Here is a 24,899-nt window from a genome sequence, read left to right on the forward strand (position 1 = left end):
ACCGCGGGGGGCGCGCGCGCCGGGGCCGCGGAGGCGGGGCCGCGGGCCGGCCCAAGATGGCGCGGGGTCGGCGGCGCCCGCCGGCAGCGGCAGCAGCCTCCGCTTGAGCGCCCGGGGTGGCGGCGGGCCCTGCGCGATGGAGGGCGGCGAGCTGGCCGCCGAGAGCATGGACACCCTGACCGAGCTGGGCGACGAGCTCACCCTGGGCGACATCGACGGTAGGCGTCGCGCGAAGGAGCGGGGGGGGTGGGGTGGCGACGGCGCGCGTGGGCTCCCCACGCGTGGTGAGGGGAGCGCTCGGGTCTCCCCGCGGCTGCCGGGCCGGGAGGCGGGGGTGGGCGCTCCATGGACCGTGCTCCTGGCGTGTTCAGGGTGGGTGCGCTTTCCACGCGGTGCGGGGCTGCCACCCCGTCCCGGGTGGGTACAGGCGGGGCTGCGGAGCGCGTCCCGCCGGGCAGCGCTCGCCCGGCCGGCCGGCGGCCACGCGTGTGTCTCCCCTGCCAGGGGAGCGCTTCTGAGCGGCTGTCGTGGAGCTGCCCCACGCCCGGAGGCTGTAGCCGCAGGAAGGCGGTGGGGATGTGGGGTCCGAGCCCACCTTTCCACCGGTGGCCGTCGCGGGAAGGGGTCGGGGAAGGTGCTGACCGTGTCTCCCTGCTCCTGCCGCAGACGCGCGGGGCAAGCGGCGCTGCCCACGTTCCCCTCGTGTTTCCTCGTGGCTCTCTTAAAGTAGGTGCTAAACGATGGCTGAAGCTGTGCCTCCGCTGCTGCCCGTGGCAGGCCGAGCCTCCGAGCCCTCCCGCATCGAAACAGCTCTAACTGCTTACATTTCCCATTTTCCTGTCATCCTAAAACTTTACTGCATCGCTGGCACAGCACAAACCTGTGAGAAAAACCCTGTTTTCCACCGAAGTGCAGCAAAATGAAGCGCCTGCGTGTGACGCCTGTTTTATGTATATTTTTGGCGACACCAAGCAGCTCCCGAAAACCCCATTTAAAATGATATTTCTCGGTGTGGTCTGTGCTGTAGGCTGGTGAAGATGAGCTCCTGCTTTAGCTCACTGCTCTGCTGGGCTGTAATCCTAAACAGAGCTCAGTTTTGGGGGTGTCCAAAATATCCTTGTTTAGCAGCTGGGAGATAAAATTTTACCAGTACTTCTAGGTTTCAAATTGACACTGATTTGCCACATAGCTTGGGGCAAAATTTATACTCCTTTTTTTCTTTTGCCATGAAAGAAGAGCGTACCTTATGAGAGTGCAATGGGCTTATTTATTGCTCATAAAGTTTGATAGTGCACATTGAAGGTGGTGTTTGCTGTTGTTTAAGCACCACGTAATGAGTTCTCAGGTTCCATACGGAAACTGAGACGAATTGATGAACCCAGCAATGGCTCTGAACTGAGGTGTGCCCAGGGAGGTGTGATTCAGAGCGATGAGTAACTTAGGAAAACAGCTTCACTTTCCTCCCCACCTCCAGGGGTGGATTTTCCTGGGGAAGGCAGGGGGAAGATACGTGACAATCCTGCTTTTTTTGTGCTCCAGCATGCATTCATCTCAGGGTTAGAAATTTTGCAAGGATTTTCATTTGCTCTTTAAGTTGTCTGTGGGTGTTCCTCTCCCATTCAGACTGAATGCTCCTCACCGCCTGTTGCGTGGATTTTTATTTTTTTGTGGTGGATGTGCTCTGGGATGCCAGTGCTCACTGGGATCATCCTTCAAGACAGGGCTAGGGGGCCCCAGTGCTGAGCCCAAAGGCCTCTTGCTCCAGCACAAGCTCATCCACCAGCCATGGGCATCTTCCTGCTGGCAGGGCACTGCTGGGTAACGTGGGAGCATGAGGTTTGAGTCAGCTGGAGGTCAAAGTACATCAGGGTTCAGGACAGAGAGGTTGTTGTTTCTGTTGAGGTTGGGATCTCTACTGCTTTCTGTTTCTCAGAGCACAGCATCTCCAGGAGTGTGAGGAAGAGCAACCTCTGTTCTGTAAGAGCTGAGCCACAGCCTGGAAGAGGCAGCTGAAGCCCAGACCTTGCCTTTCTGCCAGGTGTTCTGGCCCTGGGCTGATGAAAGCAGTAGAAGCCCTTGGTGGGCTCGGTTTTGGTTTTGTAATACCTTGTTGACATTTTTTAGCCTTGGGTTTGGGTTTTTTCAGGTGCTCTGGTGACACTGGATTTATCACTGATGGCTCCAGAAGCACCTGAGGTTTCTCACAGTGAGCGTAGATATTCTGATTTCTGGGTAGGCAAAGATGTTTCAAAAAGCAGAGATTTAGATTTTGGGTGTTGGCTGTGTCTCTTGCTTTTAAGTTTTTGTGTGTTGCTATTAGGAAAGCTCTTGAGCCCTTTAAAAGAGATGGGTTTGATCCCCTGGCAGTCTTAAAAGTTAAGCTTCGGAGTTTTTGTATTTAGTCAAAGTTAAATCTGTCATAAAGATGTGATTTAACTTGTGAGAGCAGGAGTAGTTTTTAAAATAAGATACTAAATCTGCTGCATTGAACACAACATTCTTTAAAACACAATGCTTGAAATTTTGTTCTTATGCTGGGAATTCAATCTCCCAGAGCAAATCTCATCTGATTTATGTTTATTCCGTACTTGCAGTTGTGCTGCTGTTTGATAGTGAAATAGCAATACCATCAAATGCAGGGTTTGGGAAGTAGTTTGGGTTATCATTTTTATCATGGTGAGGGTTATTTGGGATGGTCAGTTGGAATGTGAAGAGCTGTTTAATATCCATCTAGATGTTAATCTTGAAACAGCCCTCCTTGCTCTGCTAGTGCTTTGTGAAAGCCAATTAAGGCAACACATTAAAAAAAATAAATCTTTTATTCCTCTAGTGAGGACTGGAGACAAGGGTTTGGTCCAGCCGGTGCCCAAGGGTGGCTCATGCTGGGGGAGCTGTGCATCCCCACTTAGCATCAGGTTATGAACAGGTCAGGAGGACACATCTCCTCCCAGGCTCCTCCCTCCTATAGACTAGTTCTTGAGAGCAGTGGTCATGGACAATGCTTAGATGTGTGTCAGGGTGTGGGGGGATTGCTACTGAAAGGGAAGAGTAGTAGTATCACACAAGTATGTCGAAATGTGTGTTGAGGGAGCAAGAGGCTTGGAGGAGGATTCATCCCTTTGCTCTGTTTCAGACAAAGGAGTGTCAGACAAATTAATTGGATAATGTGTGGGTGGCATTTCAGAGAGCTGTGAAAATTAATAGCCCTCTTATTGCTGGGACATAATCTATAGAAACTTCTTGTCAAAAGTTCACTGCTTAAGACAAACTTCATAAATCACAGCAGTGACATCCTTTGGGGTTTGGGAGTGAGAAAGGTCCTGGTGTAAGTAGCCCTTTGCCATATTTTTTCCTATAAATCAGAAACATATTTTTTGTTTCCTAGATCCATATTTATTATTTTGTTATAATCTCTCTTAGGTTGTGGTTCCCTTCTTTTCCTGTTTCCAGAAAAAAATGAATAGGGCATACAGAAAACCATGGAAGAGCCAGTGCAGCATGGGCAGGTCCTGGGGTGGGGAAGAGTGTCTGATTCCTCATGCCACTGCCTGCGCACAAATCAGGGAAAGCATTCATATGTCTTAAGGTGCCTAATTGGATTAAATTGGATAGGATGGAGGGAAGAGGAAGCTCTTCTTATGAACAATGATCTCTTGGTTATAAAATGTTCACCTCTTGGGGGAAGGCCTATAGTGTTGCAGTAGGAGCCTCTTGATGTGGATTCATAAAATCCTGGAGAAGGTGGGATGGAGAGAACCTGTTGTGCAGTGATTGCAGGCAGAAAGCCAACAGAAAAAGTTACTCTGATGTTTTAAACACATATATGGATTTATCCTGCTACGCTTTTATAAAGTGGTGTTTACTTTCAAAGTTTTTCCCCAGTTTTTGTTATGCTTGTAAGTAAAATAAAGAGAACATTAATTTTTATCCTATCTCTTCCTTTTCCAGATACTCAGTGGGGCAGTACAGGTAGGGGACTTGAAAGCTCCCAAAAGTTGGGTGAGAGAGTGGTTTGTGCTGGACTTGTGGAGGTGCTTGGTTTCTTCCTTCTGCAAGGGTTAGACTGAAGGAGTGGTGGAACAAGACTCCAATATTTCAGTTATATATATTTTGGAGATGGCTTTAAGGTCTAGTCTGTGCTTGGATCTTGTCTGAAAAAGTGTTGTGGGAGGGTCTTGCTTTTAGCCCTGAACAGCAGCAGCAGTCCTGGCCACATCCTGGTCTCTCTCTGGAGGTGTTGCAGTGGTGTGATGTGTTCTCTGAAGGTTTCAAAGGACCAGAGCTCCCTTCTGTGCACACACACCATGATTCCATGATGTTAATGCCAGGTGTCAAAGTACGTAGGCGACAAAATAGCGTTAAACAAATTTTCTTCTGTTTTACAGAGATGTTGCAGTTTGTCAGTAACCAGGCAGGAGACTTTCCAGACCTCTTTTCGGATCCCTTGTGCAGCACTTTCCAGGGTGGCAGCAGCAGCAGCAGCAGCAGCAGTGGGACCCTGGAGCCACAGTTGCAGCGGCCCTACAGCCAGGTGCAGCTCCAAACCTTCCCACCACCCCCTGCATCCCCCCAGCTCCAGAGCCTGCCGGTGAAAGCAGCGCAGACAACACCTCCAGCCCCTCCACGCTCGGCTCCTGTCCTGCAGCCGCGGCCCTCAGTGCAGCCCCAGCTCCAGCAGCAGGCTGTCATGATTACACCAACGTTCAGCTCTGCTCCCCAGACCAGGATTATCCAGCAGCCAGTCATCTACCAGAATGCAGCCACAAGCTTCCAAGGTAATGCTTGCAGTGCTCAGGTTACAAGTGTGCCTGGTGCACGTGCGATTCCAGGATGCTCAGGCTGTGGATGTGCCTGGTGCACTTGCAGTAAATGGCACCTGTGTTCAAAGTCCAAGTGCACCCCCAGTCATGACAGGCCTGATGATGCTTTTCTTGTGATGCTGCCTGTGGGGTGTCCCTTCTCCTACCTTTGTGGCTTTGGAGTTGGGGGAGCATGAGAAATTGTCAGGAACAGGATCTTAAGTGTTTTTGTGTGACCTCATACCATAGTTGTTGTCTTGCTCTTCTCCTTTGACCTGGCCTTCTGCCCTATTTCTCTTGGGAGGTTTGAGAAAAAAGGTCTTATAACACCATTGTTGGCAACCCTGTTCTCCCACTGGTGGGTGCACTGGGCAGATCCAGTCTGTCCCACACAGCGGTCTGGAATGAAGGCACATTTTATCTACCAAACTCTGGAGCTCAGTACTTGCACTGAGCAGAGACACCTGTAGGAATATTCAGCAGTCTTCCTTTGTGAATGCTGGATGACTTCATCCTCTTCAGTAGGTCTTGAGTCTTTATGTAACAGATAGGATCCTATCATCCACCAAGACCAGGGGAATGGGAAAGTGCAGGTTGGATGTCCTGTATCATGCCACTGAAGCAGAGTCCTGTGCTATCAGACTAAAGGGTTTTGGCTTTATTTTCTCTTAGCTGATCCTCTGTGCCTCCTGGAAAGCTGCTATTCTAGGTGCAGTGTCCTCTTGCAGGGGACACCAAAGCAGCTGGAAGCTTCCCAGCATGTGGGATGTGTTAGATGAATGCCGCCTACTGAGAAGCTCTGGGAAGAAGAGGAGTGATGCTAGGAGCATTTCCAGGCTCCAGGAGGGAGATGTGTGTCTCTCGACCATTTCTGACGTCTCTTCTGCTTTTCAGTTCTCCAGCCCCAAGTGCAGAGCCTGGTGACGTCCTCGCAGGTTCAGCCGGTTACGATCCAGCAGCAGGTGCAGACGGTGCAGGCCCAGCGAGTGCTGACGCAGGCTCCCAACGGCACCATCCAGACCTTAACGCCAGCCACTGTCCAGACTGTTGCTGCACCACAGGTCCAGCAAGTTCCGGTAAGTAAAAGTGCAGAGTGATGCAGGGATCCAGCAGAACAAGGAGGTGCTTTCGTGGGTCTGGTCCCCTGGTTTGCCTGGGGAAAAGTGGTGAAGCTGTAGGGCTAGTGATTCTGGCTAGGATTGCTTCGCCACAAATGTTTTTAAACCTGAGGGTATTTCTAACCAGCCTGTATCGCAGAAGCATTCTACTTTATGCAGGTCATGTGGGAGAGTCCCTGTTGTGAGATGTGATGTGACTTCTGGGCAATGCTCAGCAACTGTTTTCAGTAAAACAGTAACTAAACACAGTCTAAAATACTTTTTTTAACTTGATACTGCCAATCCTAGTTGGAAACTTTACTTGAACAGGATTTCTTTGACTTTTGCTTACTTCTTTGCACATCCACCCCCTCTACCACATCTTATAAGGACTAGTTGATACTGAAATGTGTTCTAATTCTTCTGTCTTGTTTTTTTAAATATTTTTACTGTTACAGTGCCATATGATTTTTTTCACTCTTGTGCATCTTTGTTGTATTAAAGAGAAGTGTTTGTCTATAAGATTCAGTATGACAAAATTGCTATGGTTGAGTTGCACTGTGCCATCTCTGGTGTCCTCAGAGAGTCAACAAGACTTATTTGAAAGTTGAATAAGAGCAAATAAGTTTGACTTATTTGCACTTATTTCTTATTTGAAGGAAATAAGAGCAAAATAATTTACAGTGGATTTTGATCTGCTTGATGTTAAAGGTACAGATCCTTTCAGTGAAATTGCAGGGAGAAGCTACTATGGGTATTTGTCAAAGCAGAATGTCCTAGCTGTGTTAGACTGAATACTCAGACAGTTAATGTAGAGAGCTAATTATAGGTGTAACTGGAGAGGGGAAAGCAGCTTTTCCATCAGCTCTTTTGTGTTTTTACATGCTTGTTTACTTCTGGTGACTGATTTGAAAACCATTGTCCCGGTGGTTCCTCTGCCCCACTCTATCCAGTGTGGTTCAGACCATCTCCTGCTTAGAGTTTGCACTGGGGCTGATGGAAAGCATCCAGGTGATTCAGGGTGCAAGTCAAAGAAATACCCTCCTCTTTTACCAACCACTGAGTTGTAAAGCTATTACAACTCTGTCAGTGCTTACCTCTGGCTACTGAGATCAGCAGGGAAATATGTGCCTGCTCTCCTCTTCACCTGTAACTCTTTTCAACCTAGGTTCTCGTCCAGCCTCAGATCATAAAAACGGATTCCCTGGTCTTGACAACCCTGAAAACAGATGGCAATCCTGTTATGGCTGCAGTACAGAACCCAGCACTGACAGCACTCACTGCTCCCATTCAGACCACAGCTCTGCAGGTACCCTGTGGATGTCCTTCCATCCCTTTCCTCACTGATGTCCTTTTCTGTTAATGCAAGGAAGATATTTGTACTTTAGCGTTCTACAGTGGCACAGACAAGAAGGAGTTTTGAAGGCTGTTGTACACACATGCAGGGCAACTAATACCCTGTTTCTGTCAAGGCTAAACACACAGATTGTACTGTTTGGCAGCCTTCCCATGGCCAGTAAGCAATGACCAAGGGCACATTTCTGTTTACCTTTTTCTGGTACTACAGGGAGAGGAATATGACCTAAAAACTCAGTCTAGTTTTTAACTTGAAGCCAAAAGCTAACTTGCTCAGAGTACCTGTGGAACTTCCTCTTGCCCCTCAGTAGTGTTTAATAGTAATATATTAAATGTGACAACTAATTAAACTACTTTTCAGAGGGTGTTTGCAGGAAGGATTTGTTAGAATCATGGGAGGTGGCATTTGTGCTTCATGGCCTCCATTTCTAATCAAGTCTTAGAAATGTATGCCCCCAAAGAAACATTTATTATGATCTTGTTTGTTCTGAACAGATATCTTTGTATAAATATTTACTGGGGGGAGATAAACTTGTCAGTGTGGACCCAAATTTTGACTTCTTTTGCAATAGCATGGTATGTTTCTTAGATACTTATTAGTAGCCAGGCTAAAATCTTCAGTTAATCTACTTGCTTTTAGATGATGTTTTCACACAACTTGAGGCTTACGAGGTTGTGTCTATCTGAGGCATGTTTGAACACATTGAAATTAGGTGGATAATAGCCAAGGAAAAGTATAAGACTTAAATTCACTTATTTGTCAAGTTCCAACTTGAAGTGAAACTAAATTAATTTCTGGTATCCCAATTAGAAGACTATTTCAGAGTCAAAATTGTTCCTGAAATTGATAATGACTAGTTTATTCTCATGGCTAGCTCTCTAGGCTAGTTAATATGTCTGTCTTTTGACAGAAATAACTCTTTCTCTCCATAGCTACTTGCTTCCCTGATCCTTGGTGTACTTCAGAGAACACTTGTGCTTTTCTGGATTAAGCAGTCTAAACTTCGTTTCATTACGGCTGTCCTAGGAGCCCCTGTGTGCAACTGTTCTACTGGGATTCATCATATTTTATCTCTGAAGACATACTGCTTTAATTTGCTGTAGATGGTCTGTCCTACATCTAGATGCCTAAGTTTGAGCTTTTCGTTCTGCTGTATATCACTCATTAGTCTTAGTTCCTCATATTAAGGCATCTTTATAGCTTATGGGTTTTTTTTCCTTCATTTAATCAAATTCAAATAAATTTGAACTGCATTCCTCAAGCCAAAGGTGGTTTCTTCATGGTTGGATCCTTTCTAGCACTGTCATTACTTGTGTCATTGGAAGTAGTGTAGGCTGTTGTTGTTTTCATGATTATTTGTCCAAAGAAAAGGTGGATTTGGACACTTGGAGTGTAAAGCTGTAGGAACAAGGAGGCGCTTTAGTCCCTTTCTCTATTTGAGTGGATGAACAGAGCGTAGTATTGGCAGAAGTGTTGGTGCGCTTGGAGAACAAGAGATGTTCTTATTAACACAGTGGCCAGTGTAGGAGCCAGAGTGACAGATTTTTCCTGTGTTGCTGTGCCAATGCTTGTGCCAGCTAAGAAAGATGGAAGGAATTTGGCATCTCAAACATTTTCTGAGCTGTACCAACTTTTCCTGATTCTTCTTTGTTTACTCCTTCTTTCGCCATCATAAACCTTAACTGAAGTGGTTGATTGCTCTTGACACTTGTTGTGCGTGGTCTTTGTAGACCCTCGTCGGGAGCAATGGGACCATTTTGACCACAATGCCAGTGATGGTGGGACAAGAAAAAGTGCCTATCAAACAAGTTCCTGGGGGTGTCAAGCAACCTGAACCACCTAAAGAAGGAGAGAGGAGAACAACTCACAACATCATTGAAAAGCGCTACCGGTCATCCATAAATGACAAAATCATTGAGCTGAAGGACCTTGTCATGGGGACAGATGCCAAGGTAAAGATGGGGAATAAGTGCAAATGTGGTGTCATAAATACTTTGTCTTCGGGTGCTCATTTGCTCTACCAAATGAAGCATTTGGGTACATGTGGTTGTGAGTAGCATGCACACATGTGTTGGGGTAAGACTGGTGAGAATCATCTGTGCTCAGTAATTGTATTCACAAAGTGTCATTTGTAAAATACTGATTTTACTATGCTAGTGGTACTGTTTCTTGAAAATAAGCTATACCTTACACATTTGTTCTTATTTTAGGCCTAACTTAAAATAGGCCCTCTAGGTAGAATATCCAAGTGGATGTTTTGATAACTCTGCCAAACCAGATCTTGCTTCAATTAAGTTTCCTTTTCCATGTGACTGCAGTAAGGATGAGGGTTTACAGAGCTTTCCAATTTATTTCCTTTAGACATGAGCTGTAAAAACTCCTGCTTGCTCAAATATTGGAAGCTTTCTTGCACCAAATATTCAGGGTTTGTTCAGCTTGCTTTACCTCATGCTGGTGAGGCAGGCAGTAGTATTCTTGATACCTTCTCTGACTACTGCACTAATAATTGCTCTAGTGAAGTCACCTCCTGTTGCTGGAAGTGGAAGCTTTTAAAAACATGGGTAGTGTGCCGTGGCTTCATAGTACTTTGGGCTTGTGTTTAGAAGATAAACTTGCCCAGTGTTGCTGGAAGAAGGGATTTGCATGGAGATGGCCAAGCAAGGCAAGGAGGGGAACTACTTATCTCAGAATGTAGCAGTGATTAGGCAGCATCTTGTTCTATCCCAGAACTGATCCACTTTGTTTACGAAGTGTGGTGCCTTCAAAGGATTATTTCCAGCTGAAACCTAGGTGTGAACTGCGTTGTAGTTTGGATGTTAATTTGTTTCCATTGTACTCTTTTAAAAAGACCTTAGAGAGACCTCATCCTTGTGTATCTTTGATGCCTTGCCCACTGAGCATGCTCTGCTAACAGTTCTTTTACAGCTGCTGAGAGGTCCTTTATACTCTTTTCTTTCACCACATGATACAAAGGGTTGTGGTATTCCTACAGGCAAGAGTGATCATTTGATACTCTTAATATAAACTGCTTTTTGTACATTTAATTCCTTACAGATGCACAAGTCTGGAGTCCTGAGAAAAGCTATTGACTACATTAAATACCTGCAGCAGGCTAACCATAAGCTGAGGCAGGAGAACATGGTTCTGAAGCTGGCTAACCAAAAAAACAGTAAGTTGTGGAGGCTCTGTAGCAGAGGGGAGGCAGTCAGCATGGATGTAGGATGTATCTTACAGTTTCTTATCCTTGACAGAGGTTGTATTGATAGTGGCCAGTGTTACTCCAGATGACAGAGCCAATCTGAGAGCTACTCAGGAGCTCAGGATGGAGAAACTTGTACATAATGCACTCTGATTTTTTTCAGAGCTGTTGAAGGGCATTGACCTGAGCAGTCTGGTTGACAATGATGTAGATCTGAAGATAGATGACTTCAACCAGAACGTGCTGCTGATGTCTCCTCCAGCCTCTGACTCAGGATCCCAGGCTGGCTTCTCTCCCTATTCCATTGATTCAGAGCCAGGAAGCCCGCTCCTTGATGATGCAAAGGTATTTGTGACTTTAAGTGTCAAATTCAAGGTATCTCTTTCAGGATATGTAAGATTTAGAATTTAAGTTCTTCTTATTCTCAAGAGTAGAACCAGCAGACATCTGGCAAGCAGATTTGAAGGGCTTAGAGATCCTTTGTAAGGATGAAGAAGGTGCATGTGTATGTTTTATCTTTCTTGTAATATTGCGACTATTTCCTGAGCTATATTACCTGAGTCCTACCTTAGCTGCTGGTAGAACTGTGCTTATCCTGTACAGTCTCTGTGGACTTACAGCACCTGTTCATTACCCAGGGTACCCATGGCTTTCCAGAATATATATGTCCAGTGAGTAAACCAGGAGAACTTGGAAAAAGAGATGATGACATCAGTTGTGGGTAATGAGACCATAAGTAATCAGAGTAACAGAAAGCTGTTAGCTGTCTTTGGTTTATGGGTTTTTTTTGTGGATATCACTGAAGTGGGTTTTCTGGGAGATCCTCAAAAGAGTAAGGGCAGCAAAGGTTAATCCTAGCCTAACCCAGGGATACAGTTACTGAAATGACTGAACACAGAAGGAAGTTGAAGGCAGTCAAATAATTCAGCCTTATCTTACTAAGCTAAGAAGAGCTTTACTGAAGTTCTTGCTCATCTGGAGATCAAAAGCAAATTTATACATTTATACATTATATAATATATATTCTGTTTCTCCTTCTTCTCCATCCCTTCCTTGGCATTAACATTTTTTATGCTCCAGAATGGTTAGCATTGTTTTTTTTTTCCTTTTTCTCTCCATTCCTATTCCCTTGAAGGTTAAAGATGAGCCTGACTCTCCTCCTGTGGCGCTTGGTATGGTGGATCGCTCTCGAATACTCCTCTGTGCTCTCACATTCCTTTGCCTTTCCTTCAATCCACTGACATCCCTCCTGGACGCCCGAGGAACCCCCGAGTCCGACAGCCTGGTGCGCCATGGCTCCGGCAGGAACGTGCTGACAATTGAGTCAGGTAAAAAACCAGGATAGTTTGGGCCACAGAGGATGTCCCACCTTACACCGTCTCCCTGGAAGCCACCTGCAGCTGTGAGGGCTGCTGGTCACGAGGTGGACAGTGGCTGTGGTTCAGCAGGATGGGTTTGTGTGTTCTGGGAGTTGTACAGCCTTTGTTTAATGGGTGGGGAGGGGCAGTAACTGCAGGGCAGGGCACGGAAGGAGAGCCAGCCTGGCTATGGCTCCAGTTCACATCCAGTGCTCTTGCATAAAACCAGCCATGGCTCAGCGTGGTGAGGTTGAGGTGGCACCTATTTGTAGGCCAGCAGCCTGAGCTTTTGGCATAGACCCTTGAAAAGTAGTTCAGGGCATCCTCTTGTTTTCAGTCTTTGAGGGGTGTTCACTTTATATTTGTTTTTAAGGTAACTGACTGATTTTTGTCACTTAATCATAAGTATTACTACACTGTTGCTACAGAGTCTTGCAACTGGCTTGTTGACACACTCATTCCATAAAATTCATAGTTAAAAGTACAGCTTAGGAGAGGGTGAGGGATGCTGTAGGCATGCAGTTGTTTTCCTGACTGGTGAATATGGTTCTTCAGTGTCGCTTGGTAAATTTAACTAAGATTAGAAAATGATACTGGAGTATTGAATACCTGTGGGTGTGTCTTGCAGAAGAATCGGAAGACAGCTCTTGGAAAACTAAGTGCTGATTCATTTTTTTTTTTATACATCAGTCTTGTAAAAATAATCATTTAGTTGGGAATGTTGAGGGTTGGAGTTTGGATGAAGAGGTTATTGGTATAGCTGTTTCCTGATTGAACTGCATTCTTTGCAGAAGCTGATTAGACATGTGGCAAGCATAGCAAGACATCCTTCAGGGTCCACGCTCATGTTGCCAGTGCCCAGGTTAGATTTTAATTTTCCCTTTTGGGATATCCATTGTAGATGCAGCTGGTTGGTTCGGTTGGATGATGCCCACCCTAATCCTGTGGCTTGTGAATGGAGTGATTGTTCTGAGTGTGTTCATAAAGCTCCTTGTGCACGGAGAGCCGGTGACCCGGCTGCACTCAAGGTCCTCGGTCACCTTCTGGAGGCACCGCAAGCAAGCGGACCTGGATTTGGCACGGGTAAAGTTGATTCGTTGTTTTGCATCAAATGCATCTTTCAGATGGTATTGTGGGTAAATGTTTCTCAATGAGGCAGTGGCTTGGCATTTGCAAGAGGATGGTATTACTTGAGTGGATCATCCTGTGTGATTTCAGAGAAGCTGGTGCCAGGTTGTTCTGAGCAGTTTACTGTCCTACTCAGTCTAAGTTAGTGAGGCATGGAAGCAGTGGAAGAAGCTCCTAACTTCTATCCTTGTTGCTAGCTACTGCATGTTGTATCAGTTTTTGGCTTCAACACCCTGGGTTTTGTCTGGCCTCTGCTGTGTCTGTCTGCTGTCCTCCAGCCTCTTGGAAATCCTCTTTATTGTTGAGGAAACATTTGGCTTTTGATATGGGAACCCTGAAATTTCTATGGTACTTGACGAGGCAGGAAACTTTTCATCTAGTGCTAATGTGTCTTACAGGCAATGCAGGATCAGAACCACGTGTAGAAAGTATGTTTAGGGACAGATTTCAAGCTGGTGTTAAACTGCTGTTATGTTTTCAGTTTCTGTGCTGATGTTCCTCTGCTAAAGATCTTGTCCTGACTTGCACATCAGTTTGTCTTGCTCCCAGTGCCAAGGAGGTCCCATAGTGTCTCTGAGTGATTTTTGTTGCTGAAACTTTCATTGTGCTATTTGCAGGGTGATTTTGCTGCAGCTGCGTCAAACCTGCAGACTTGCCTGTCAGTACTCGGACGAGCACTGCCAGCTTCCCGCCTGGACTTGGCCTGCAGCCTGTCCTGGAATGTGATCCGCTATAGCCTGCAGAAGCTGGCACTGGTGCGGTGGTTGCTGAAGAGGACTTCTCATCAGTGGCGGGCAAGGGAGGCCACTGCAGGATTCGAGGATGAGGCCAAGACCAGCGCTCGGGATGCGGCCCTAGCGTATCACAAGCTCCATCAGCTCCACATAACAGGTGGGAGCAGAGGTGGCAGATCTGCTGCCTGGTTCTCCTGAATCAGAAGACTCAGAGCTAATCCTGGAACATACAGGGAGAGCACTACAGCCTCTGTCCTCTGGGAGGGCTGCTGTTAGAAATTAGCCTGATAAATTTTAGGAACCACTTACTAAAACATAACAGGTTCATGCAATAAAGAACTCTGTAAGAACAGCTGAAGCAACAGCAGTGTAACCTTCTCATGTCAACAGGTTCTTGTTTCTTTATGATAGCAGCCCTGCAAATGATGGTAGTATTTAGTAGCTGGTACTACTGATTAAAAATTAACACTTTTCCTTCTCCTGCTGGTACAGGTAAACTTCCCTCCAGCTCAGCTTACTCAGGCTTGCACATGGCATTGTGTGCTGTGAATCTGGCTGAGTGTGCAGAAGAAAAAATCCCACCCAGCACAATGGCAGAAATCCACCTGACAGCTGCAGTTGGCTTGAAAACCCGCTGTGGAGGCAAGCTTGGCTTCCTAGCGGTGAGTTGTGTTATCTTCCCCGATCTCACCCTCAAACAGAGATCTAGGAAAGCCTGGAAGCTGGCACTGCTTTATCTTGGAGAGGGCATCTGATAGCACTACAATTATAATATGACCTGCAATTATGATACAAGCTGTAATTACAATATGATCTTTGTCCTTGGTGGTGCTGCTCTTTCCCTAGATACTGTTCTCAATGTTATCCTCTCTTTTTGGCAGAGCTACTTTCTAAGCCAGGCTCAAAGCCTGTGCAGCTCGGAGCGAAGTGCCATTCCTGACTCGTTGCGTTGGCTGTGCCACCCCCTGGGACAGAAGTTTTTTGTGGAGCGAAGCTGGACGGTGAAATCTGCTGCGAAGGAGAGCCTGTACTGCACGCAAAGGAATCCCGGTGAGAGCCGCTCATTTCCCAAGTGTGTGGCATCCCAGCACTTTGAGCCTGGCAGCCCCTCCACTCTTGTCTGAGACAAAAGCAGGTGTCATGTTTGAGAGCTTGTTCTTTTATCCCCACCCTGCTTGTGGTTCTGATGGGTGAGAGGGCCCTGAGGAGCTGATATGTCTCCTCATCCTGCAGGGTCTGGCTTGCCTCCCTTTGTATCCTGTGCTGTGTCATACTGCTTGTCATTTTATCTGCTGGAGCACAGCCCAAAGGTGGCCCTGAATGTCAGGGAATGACTTTGGGGTGACCAAGGTTTATCCTCTGCAGAGCAGTGTCCTCACTGCTGAGAGGCCGAAGCACCAGAGGGATCTTTGGCCAAAGGCTGTAGCTTTACAGGTGGATTGAAAGGATAAAAAAAGCCATAAAAACTTAGTCTCTAAATCATTCCATTAGTATATTGAGAATTTCCCTCTACTGTTTTTCCTCATGCTCTTTCCTACATTTTGATTCTTCTTTCTGAGTGTTTTGGTAGGTGTCTATGGTGATATGCAGGTTAAATGATTTGGTTTATCCTTCTTCTCTAGCGGATCCCATTGCACAAGTCCATCAGGCGTTCTGTGAGAACTTGCTAGAGCGAGCAGTGGATTCACTTGTGAAGCCTCAGACTAGGAAAGAGGTAGCGGGACAAGAGGAGGAGGAGTCATGGTGAGTATGAGTGGCCCACTGGGCACTGCTGGCCACAGCAGCACGCTCTGAGGCAGAGCTCGTAACCACTGACCGAGTGCTGTGGGGAAAACTGGGTGGTTAGTCCTCGTTAAAGGCTTGGAATGACCATGCTAGCCTGACCACCAGAGTTTATTAGCAGAGCAAGCTCTGCCTCTTTGTATTAAAACCTCTCAAGTCAAAGGTGAACCTGGGTGTGGTGGGGATTTCTGGTGTTAGCTGGGGTAGTACTGGTTGATTGCTCAACTAAATGGTTGGTACTTTCTGTACAGAGAAAAAGTTTAATGTTCAAGAAGACTAAAATTAGCATGCACCTATTTCTTCTATGGACTAGGACACATGTCCAGGGCTTTTAGAGTGTGAAGGTCTGGCATGTCAGAGAGTGAACCCACCAGCTTGCTACTTTGTGCATGAGTGTTCTGACTGAGTGTGGCATTTGCCTGCAGTAAAGAATCAAACAGACATGTGGCGAGAGGAGGAAAGATGATGTTGAGCATAATTGTCATTGTCTCTAAGCTCTTTAACCAAATTAAAGGGGAAAATAGGATGGAAAGCTTTTTGGTTTTTGTATTGAACCATGTCAAACTTTCTCCTGGACTCCATGGGAAGCAGGACCCCAGCCTTTGCAAGTAATTCAGCACTGTTTGCAGCTGATCTCCAGATATGCTGGTGTCAAACAAATATTACATATATATATATTTGGGAAGCTCTGTAAGGATCTTGTCCCAAGAAAGTGTGGGTAAAAGCCTCAGATGGGAAGATAACCCTACCTGTGTAGGAAAAACATCATACCTTTAGCTTTGAGTTTTTTCCCCAGTCTCGTCTGTTTCCTAGCAGAGAGAGAGCAACAGTTTGGTTTAATTACTTGCAATCAGATGCTGCTGTTGGGAGAAGGGAGCAGGATTTGTATAAGGGAGGTGGATTGTCACTATACTTGTGGGAGTGCTGTCTCTTCGTGGAAAGGACTAAATTCAGTAGTAGCTAGCCTTTTTGTCCCACTCTAAGGGTGGGAGCTCAAGATCTTCATCTGTAGCATGTCCCAGTAAATTAGGTCATTGCTGCATATGTTATTTTCTCTGACCAGTGCTGAGAACATGCTGTCACTTCCACTCATACATATTTGCATATATGCAAATAATTAGAGAAGTGTAGTTCAGCCTCTTTTGGAGGCAGTGATTGAAAAGGATCCTGTAATTAACTTGCAACATATGTCTGTGTTTGAGGTGAGACTTGAGGTTAAATCTAGTTCTGTGGCTGGTGGTCATGAAAGGGGAGATATGAAGCTGTTCCTCTCAGAGCATCGCTCTGCACTTCTACTCATGGGGTGGTCTCTTCAGTCCAGCAGGGTTGTGTTACTTGTAGAGCTTGAACTTTCTGTGGGCTTAGTGGGTCAGCTCTGTTTAAACATGACTTGTGAGTGAGAAGTGCCTCGGTATCTTCTGTTTGACAGCATAGCAAAGATCTGCCTTGTTCCTTGTTTCAGTGAATTCTCGGGTGCCATGGAGTACCTGAAATTGCTCAACTCTTTCTTGGACTCAATGGGAAGTGGAGCCCCACCCTTTGCCAGCAGTTCTGTACTCAAGTCTGCCCTGGGTAAGTCTGGCAGAACTGAATATGCAGGATCTACTGCCAATACAAATTCCCTCTCTCTACCACCTCTCAAACTCTAATCAAGGAGAAATGCAGTCCGTGGAGTGAGGCCTGATTGCATGCCAGTGTGGTACCAGAGCTCAGACTGGAAGAAGGTGATTAAGAAGGCTTGTAAATTTGGCTCTGTGTTGTAATGCTGAGTACCCAGCCCAGCCAGGGACTGCTGCTATTTGTATTGCTGAGCAATATTTTATTTCCAATCTGAACCCTGTGCCCTCACCTGAGAGCTTGTTCCTAGCAGTGCAAAGTGAGAGGAAGGGTGGAGCATATAAACAAACATAGCAGCATTGCAGTTGAAGTACAGGAAGGGTTTTTTTCCACTTAATTACCTATTGAACAGGGTTGCCCCCACTTTCACAGTGGCTGTCAGATATATTCCTCAATCTCCAGAGGGACCAGCAGCCTCTGCTGTAGGCAAGCTCTGGACATATATTGGGAGGTGCTTGTTTTGGTCCCTTGGTGTGTATTTAGTGGGACAGCAAGGGCTGCAGAATCCTTCTGAGCCATGCACTCATCTGGGCTGGATAGGTAACAGGCTGCTGGAATATTTGTTTTGCTTGGTGTTGGTACAGACTGCACCTGGCAGCTCACTGGGATGCTGGTGCAGCTTTAGACACAGACTAACTGCTGTACCTAAAATGGTATAGACCAAACATAGTAGGAAAACTAAATAACTATTTTTTTAAAGAGAAGTCTGTGCTTGGGTCAGTATTGCCATAGAATTGAAAAGCAGATTGGAGTAGCAGAACATATTGGCCCTAAGCAGGCTTTGGGAAGTTTTTGAGGGGATATTAAATAATGAAGGAAATTATACAGGGAACCTGATGTACTGTCTTGATGGTGATTAGTGCCAATCATGGGTGTATATATGAGTGGAGTTGTTATTTTGGGGTGGTGAGTGGAGATCATTGTCAGGAAGGAAGTCAACAGATTTCTAGACAGGTTGGTGGGATACACTCCTGTTGACAAGATACAAATATGCCATCCAGAACTCTGCTTGCGGTCAGATGTAGGATGTTTGCATGCTGCCAAGTTCCTTTGTGTTCTTGCAGCACATTTCAGCGTTCACACGGACAGCTGAGTTCCCGTGGGATCAGTTTGGGCTCATTAGCATCAATCCCAGCAGAAGGTGCTGGCAAGGGCCTGATATACCTGTCCACCTCTCCAAGTGTAAGGGAGTCAGGTGCACTCTCATAGGCTGCAGCTGCTGGTTTTGTTTTGCAGGTCCCGACGTGGTGTGCCGATGGTGGTCAGCGGCTGTGGCTATGGCAATCGCTTGGCTCAGAGGGGATGATGCTGCTGTGAGGTCACATTTTGCAGAAGTGGAGCGCATGCCAAAGTCCCTGGAGATGTCAGAGTGCGTAGGCCTCGTAGTCTTTTCAAACTGCTGCTCCTTCTAAACAAGGGTGACTCCTTCCCCTAATGCTGTCCTTAGGGTCACACCTACCTGTGCTCTGCAAGTGCCAGTGTGCTCGGCAGTTCACGTGTAGGTCAAGGCTTGCAGACTGATAGTAAAACTGTGGACTGGAAGTCACAGTCATAGTTGCTTCTTTAGGAGTGTCTTTTGGCTTTCTTTGTTCTAATTGCGCAGTCTCCCACCTTCCAAAATCAAACAAAACTCACATGAGGATGGTGTCACCATCTCTGTTCTTTTGCACTAAAGAATCTTTGCCAGCTTTCTCTCATTTCTCTGTGCTGTCTGTGTAGGTGAGGAACAATTGCCATCTTTTTTCTGTCTAAGGAATTATATCCCTTGAAGGTGGGAGAGTGAAAGCTGATGCTGTGGCAGCCTGACATGGTATTGCTTGAAAGTAACCTGCTTTCTCTTTCAGGAATGCTCTGGTGAAAGCTACCTTCTACATGTGTAAAGCCATGCAGGCCTCTCTGTCTGGGAAGGCAGATGGACAGCAGAGCTCTCTGGGTCACTGTGAGAGGGCCAGCAGTCACTTGTGGAACAGCCTCAACATGAGCAGTGGCATGTCTAGCACCGTCCTCAACAATGTAAGCATTATGAGCCCTGGGATAACCCCGTGGTCTGTCTTGTTTGTAAAGTTGGTCTTTGCTGCAGGTGTGTCACTTCTCTGTTGTAGCTGCATTCTCCATTCACTCTGTGTATCATGGGATTAGAGGGGAGACTTCTTCCCTATCCTTGAAAAGGGCATTGCCATTGCTCTGTTTCTGCTGTATGGGGGGAGCAGAGTCACAAGTAGTGTTGTCTCCCTGGGCACAGTGTCAGCTCTCACTCCTCTAATTCTAGTAGCTGTCAGCTCTTTCTGGTGCTTTGACCAATTTGAATTTGGCCCTGCATAGATGGAAAGTATCCATCTCTCTGCTCCAGGTCAAGTTGGTGATACCTGTAAAACAGGACATCACTAAGTCGAGTTCTGTTTCAGGCCACACTCATGAATGTTTGAATCCTCTAACACAGAAGTTTGACTATGCTCTGCTACTCCTGAGTTTGTGTGGGGCTTGTTTCTCTTCTTTCCAGGATTACGTAAAACTGGAGCTTTCCTCCATGGCATATGGGACATGGTTCTGGTCCCTTTCGTCGTTGCTGGGTGGCAGCTGTAGTGCATTGTAGTTGCATTGCATGTTGTGGCAGTGACTGTGCAATGTTTCTGCAGTGCAGTACAGAGGCACTCTCTGTTCAGCAGCACAGGCAGAGAGCCCTCCCAGAGCCGGGAGCGGTGCTAGGGGGCAGCAGCAGATGGGGAAAAGTGGTTTGGCAGCCGCTGTCGGCTGTGCCAAGACTGCCTCTTTTTTCTCTGCAGGTAGCACGGCTGTCTTTGCTGTTTCCCACTAGTTAGCATCACCGTTTGGGCAGGAAGGCCTTTGCAGGAGGCTGTGTTTCCCTGGGATCAATTTGCATTTGTTAGTATTGATCCCAGTGAAAGGTGCAGGCAAGGGCATGTAACATTGATGCAGTGTGCCCTTGGCACGTTTCCTTGACCTTGGTCGAGAGATGCCACTTGGGCAAAATGCAAAGGTCCGTGTCTTTGGTGCGTTGTGGTGGGGTGACACGGTAGGGGGAGGGCAGTGGAGCCCCCCAGGTGGGCAGGAGGTGCCGTGGCTGCCTTCCCACAGGCTGTGTCAGCAGCCACGTAGCTTGTTACTCGCCCAATGCTGTGTGTTACTAAAAGTGCATGCCCGGGCATTTTGGCTCTTGCAGATGATCCAGCTGCTGGCCTGTGACTTGCTGCTCTCCCTCCGCACCAGCCTGTGGCAGAAGCAGGCGAATGCCAGCCAGGCACTGGGGGAGACTTACCACGCCTCGGCCCCCGAGCTGACGGGCTTCCAGCGCGACCTCGGCAGCCTGCGCAAGCTGGCCCACAGCTTCAGAGCCGCCTACCGCAAGGTGATGGCTCGCCTCTCCTGCCTGCCCCACCTCCAGCTTACCTATAGCCCTTCCTGGGGGTGACGGGAAGCTGGTGCCCCTGGAAACATAGGGTGTATGTGAGCTTGTGTGGTTTGGATACTTGGGGTGGGATGCTCTTCTGCTACCAACCTCCATACTTTCTGTAGGTAGGTGATGAGGGAGGCTCCCATAGGAGTTCAGTGGATGTGGGGAAGTGTCCACTTTAGTTTCTGCGTAGAAAACCATCATTGTGTGTATTGCCAAATACCATAGCATCCTGTCTATTAAGGTGGCTTCAGACTGGGTCTGTCCCTCTGGGGAGTGCAGAAGGAAGCTTCCTCAGCCATGTTGACTCTGCTGAGTAGCTGAAGGGTCAGATGCCTTCTGCATCTGTAGAGCTCCAGGTACTTTTCTGTCCATTTCCCATTTAGTTCATCTAGTTTTAAGCCTCTGTAGAGAGAGTCTAATACTTGGACACAAGAGCTGTCCTGGTATTGTCCAAACTCTGGATTTCAAAGTTTGATGCTGTTACCAAAGCACTGCACTAGCAGCATAGGTTAAGGATCCTGCCTGGACCACAGTGCCAAAGTTTGCTCTCAGATTTTTCTGCCCTGTTCCCTGCTCTCAATCCTCCCCCTTTCCAGGCCACTCACAGTTAGGTCTCAATTTTTTTTTCCCTTCCTCATGGTTGCCCTGACCTGCAAATTCCCCAGAGACAGGTGGAAAGATGAGGGAGGAATGTGGAAATGGGTCTCTGTTTTTGTTAAGGTGTCAGTGCTCTGCTCTTGAAATGTGGTGGCTGAGAGGTGACAGCTCAGCCACAGCATCGTCCCTGTGCCAGCCCACCTCTCATCTTCCATCCTGCCTTCCTTTCCAGGTCTTCCTCCACGAGGCCACCGTGCGCCTAATGGCAGGTGCCAGCCCTACCCGCACCCACCAGCTGCTGGAACACAGCTTGAGGCGGCGCACGCCCCAGAGCAGCAAGCAAGGTCAGCCCCGGGGCCCAGGCAGCGACCCACTGCCTGTGGGGCTGGGATGGGGCAGCATTTGGGCAAAGTGTGGAGGCATAGATACACCCTGCAGTGTCAGGATAATGAGCTCACATCAGCCTGTGGCTCAAGGCAATGCTTCTGCCATGTTCTCTACAAGCCAGCTAACGTGAGCTGCCAGCCCTGGGCTGGAGGTGTTGGCGAACAGACTGGAAAACATTTGCCTTCATGAAGCTACACGTACACAGAACCTGGCCATCTGGGGTTAGGAGCACTCAGTGCAAAGGCAAAAGCTGGGAATTCTAAAGGGAAGAACCAAAAGATGGATGTATGGGAATGGGCAAATATGCATACCAGTGTTGGGATGAGCCTTAGGAAGTGAACTGAAAGGACCTGTATCTGTAGAAGACATGACTGACAGTCCCTGACTCTAGCTCGGAGTGTTCTCCTCTGCTAGCCTAAAGGCCCTCAGGGTGCCCCTACTCTTGGCTCAGCCAGGGGATGCCAGCCAGAGAAGCCTGTGCTCGGTAGTGGCAGTGGAGGGCCTGTGTGGTAGGGTTTACTCATGCAGGTGGTAGCTCTGTTGTGAGTTTTCTCTCTTAACTGTTTGCCCATAGGTGAACTGGACACGTTGCCGGGCCAAAGGGAGCGAGCCACAGCCATCCTGTTGGCCTGCCGCCATCTCCCCCTCTCCTTCCTGTCCTCTCCGGGCCAGCGGGCGGTGCTGCTGGCCGAGGCTGCCCGCACCCTGGAGAAAGTGGGGGACAAGCGCTCCTGCAATGACTGCCAGCAGATGATCGTCAAGCTCAGTGGGGGCACTGCCATTGCTGCCTCCTAACGCAGGCATGGGTTTCCTTTGTGCAAAGACAGACTGGTTGAGCATCAGCTTGGACTTCCCTTCTGGAGCTTAGAAAAAGTGCTAGGTTAGGGTTGTGCTGGTGGGATCAGAATGGGGTGGGAGGGGGAGGGTTTTGGGTTTGATTTTTTTCTGAACTTGCCCCAGGTTTAGCTTTACTAGCCTCCTTGCTTGTTCTCAGGCACTGCAGCGGGAATCTGTCTAGTTGTGGTTTTTGTCACTATGCCTGGGGCTGTTGAGAAGTGCTGCCCCGACACAAATCACCCGTCCCTGCTTGGGAGAGAAGCCCACGGCAAAGAGAAGTGGCACATCCCGTGTCTGTCCTCAGGGGTATTTTGTTCCCTTTCCAAACACCTCTGCAGAAAGGAAATCTCTGGGGAGGGCAGAGGATCTGTTCAAGCCTTGTCCTGTGTGACTGCTGGGGCCTAGGGCTGTTCCCAAAAGAGGGGAAGGCACCAGCTTTCCTTGAGTTGTGTGTCAGGAAACTGAAGCCCCCTAGACCCAACTTCCCTAGGTGCTCTGGGAGTATCGCTTGGAGCCAGTACTGCCTGGAAAATTTCTCTACAGTTTTTATACAGGTTTTTTTATAGGAATGTTTGTGGCTTTACAAAAACATGGGGAACAACGCAGCAGATTTCCCTTCCCTTCTGCTTCATGCGTCTTTTCCTGTGATAGCTGCCTCCAGTTTTCAGCAGGGGGTGGGTTTGTAGCAGCCTGCAACAAGCAGAGCCTGGTAGAAGACCTTGGCATTCCTGGACATCTGGTGCTGGGTGGCAGCAGAGGTGGACATGCTGTGCCCTGCACTTGGCATGAAGGGTGAATGCTTCTCTGGTGCCTTTTTGTTGATGCAGAAACAATTTCTAGAAACAGTTTTTTTATTTTACTCAACTCCCAGTCCCAGAACTTGTCTTCAGGTGTTTCTCCTTACCTTCTCCAACTGCTCCACAGCTCCTGCAGGATTTGGGAGGCACTGGTTCAGGGTGCAAGTCTCCCAGCTTTGTTAGTGTTGCTATTCCAAGCAGTTTGACTTGCAGGTGTTGAATTGCCTGTGACTTTCCAGGAGTGGGAGGTGGATTTGGGACAGGGAGAGAATGGTTTGCCCTCCTTCTCTCTGCCTTTCCTGTTGCATCTCTCCAAAGAAGTGCAGAGTGGTTGCCCTCTCACATGTGCATATGTGGAAACCAGCCTTTGGCAAGCAGGCATTGCTGTTTCTCTATGTGTGCAGCCGGCATGTTCTCCATGTTGGCAGCTTGAAGCATTTAGACACAGACAGCCATCCTGTCCCAGTCAAGCCTGTATGCCCAACTCCTGCAAAATTTTACTGTTTTGCAAGCAGCTTTCACACGTATCCAGCTCTTGCAGAGAGGCATGAGCTCCTTCAAAATGAGAGGAGAAAGCTAAGAGGCTTGTGGTTTCCCTTTGCACAGGGTCTTTTTGCATCTGGGAGGGCCATTTCATGTGCTACAGCAATTGAACACAGGTAATGCTAGTCCTGGAGTGGCCCAGCTTCAAGAAGATGGAAATGGGCCTGAAGAAACCCATCTCCCAGCAAAGCCTGTTCCCAGTGATTGTGTTCTGTAGCTGTGTGGGGACCAGAAGGTGTGTTTACCTCTCTCCTTGACTTTATTTGGGGAATAGCTGGTGGCCACCCAGCTTCAATGGCCAGTACTGTCCTACTGGCTGGGGTGTCCCTTGCTTCCTTGGAGTTGGTGGCTGGAGGGAGGGGAGCTCATTGTTTGAGGGGAAGAGGTTGCTCTCAAGAGTGCTTGATCAGTGCAGGGATGCTCTGGTGGCAGCGGCTTCGGCTTTGAGCAGGTACCCTAAGTGTGCAGAACAGCTCTTGAGTTTGTACACATTTTGATTGCTCATTCCCAAATTCCTTAGCTTATCAGTGATCCTATTCTGGGGGTTATATTGCCTCTTCCTGATTTCTTTCCTCTTCCATGGCTCTCGTGCTGTCTTCCTTGCCATGGAGTTTTTTTCCCTAAAAATACAGAAACTCCTTGCCTGTGGCAGCCTCTGAGTTATCTTGCATTTCTCCAGGTCTGCATGCAGCACGTGGGCAGTTCTGTCTTTAGTAAAATGGGAGGTAAAGCTTTGGAAAAGCAGTGATGCTGAGGTTTCACTTTTGTCACTAATGGTAGTCTGAGCCCTGGGGGCTGGGCTGCAGGGAGTACTGGCTGGGCCAGGAGCTGGGAGAAACTGTTGGCCTGAAACCCAAGTAATGAACAGCATGAAGCACCGAGGGTCCTAGCATGGCTGGTATGTCTCTCCCCCCTCCAGAGCAAGGGATCTTTGCCCTGTTTTTTTTCTACACTGTTCAAGAATTTGCTGTCTATCTGTCCCTACGACTTTTTTTATATGTGTGTGTATATACTGTAACTTTTTGGTTTGTGGGTGGGAGGAAATTGTTTTATGGATTATGTGAAGAAAGTCTATTTATCCACATGGAGTTCAGAGTAGGGATGCTTTGTGATATGAGACGCAACTGGTGGTGGGGAAGTTCCCCAGAGAACATATCTGCTGTCTGAAAACCCTGTTCCAGGGCTCCTGAGCATTTGTTACCTAATAAAGATGAATGTTACCACCACCTCCCACCTGCCCTCTTTCTCTTAG

The 24,899-nt window shown here is 47.6% G+C and overlaps 1 protein-coding gene across 1 annotated transcript; it reads left to right on the top strand.

Moving 5' to 3' along the window:
- The first annotated feature begins 17 nt into the window (after positions 1-17).
- On the top strand, positions 18-24,867 carry LOC131592729 (sterol regulatory element-binding protein 2-like). The gene is made up of 19 exons (XM_058864457.1): positions 18-218; positions 4,386-4,775; positions 5,694-5,875; positions 7,065-7,205; positions 8,984-9,205; positions 10,308-10,422; positions 10,616-10,797; positions 11,588-11,780; positions 12,712-12,893; positions 13,556-13,829; positions 14,165-14,334; positions 14,554-14,722; positions 15,295-15,415; positions 16,917-17,026; positions 18,308-18,440; positions 18,916-19,084; positions 20,253-20,438; positions 21,316-21,427; positions 22,045-24,867. Exons 1-19 carry the CDS (start codon positions 137-139, stop codon positions 22,263-22,265), a joined length of 3,354 nt encoding a protein of 1,117 aa, XP_058720440.1. The 5' UTR covers positions 18-136; the 3' UTR covers positions 22,266-24,867.
- Positions 24,868-24,899: the final 32 nt, after the last annotated feature.

This window comes from Poecile atricapillus, chromosome Z, assembly GCF_030490865.1.
Source record: "Poecile atricapillus isolate bPoeAtr1 chromosome Z, bPoeAtr1.hap1, whole genome shotgun sequence".
Lineage (NCBI taxonomy): Eukaryota > Metazoa > Chordata > Aves > Passeriformes > Paridae > Poecile > Poecile atricapillus.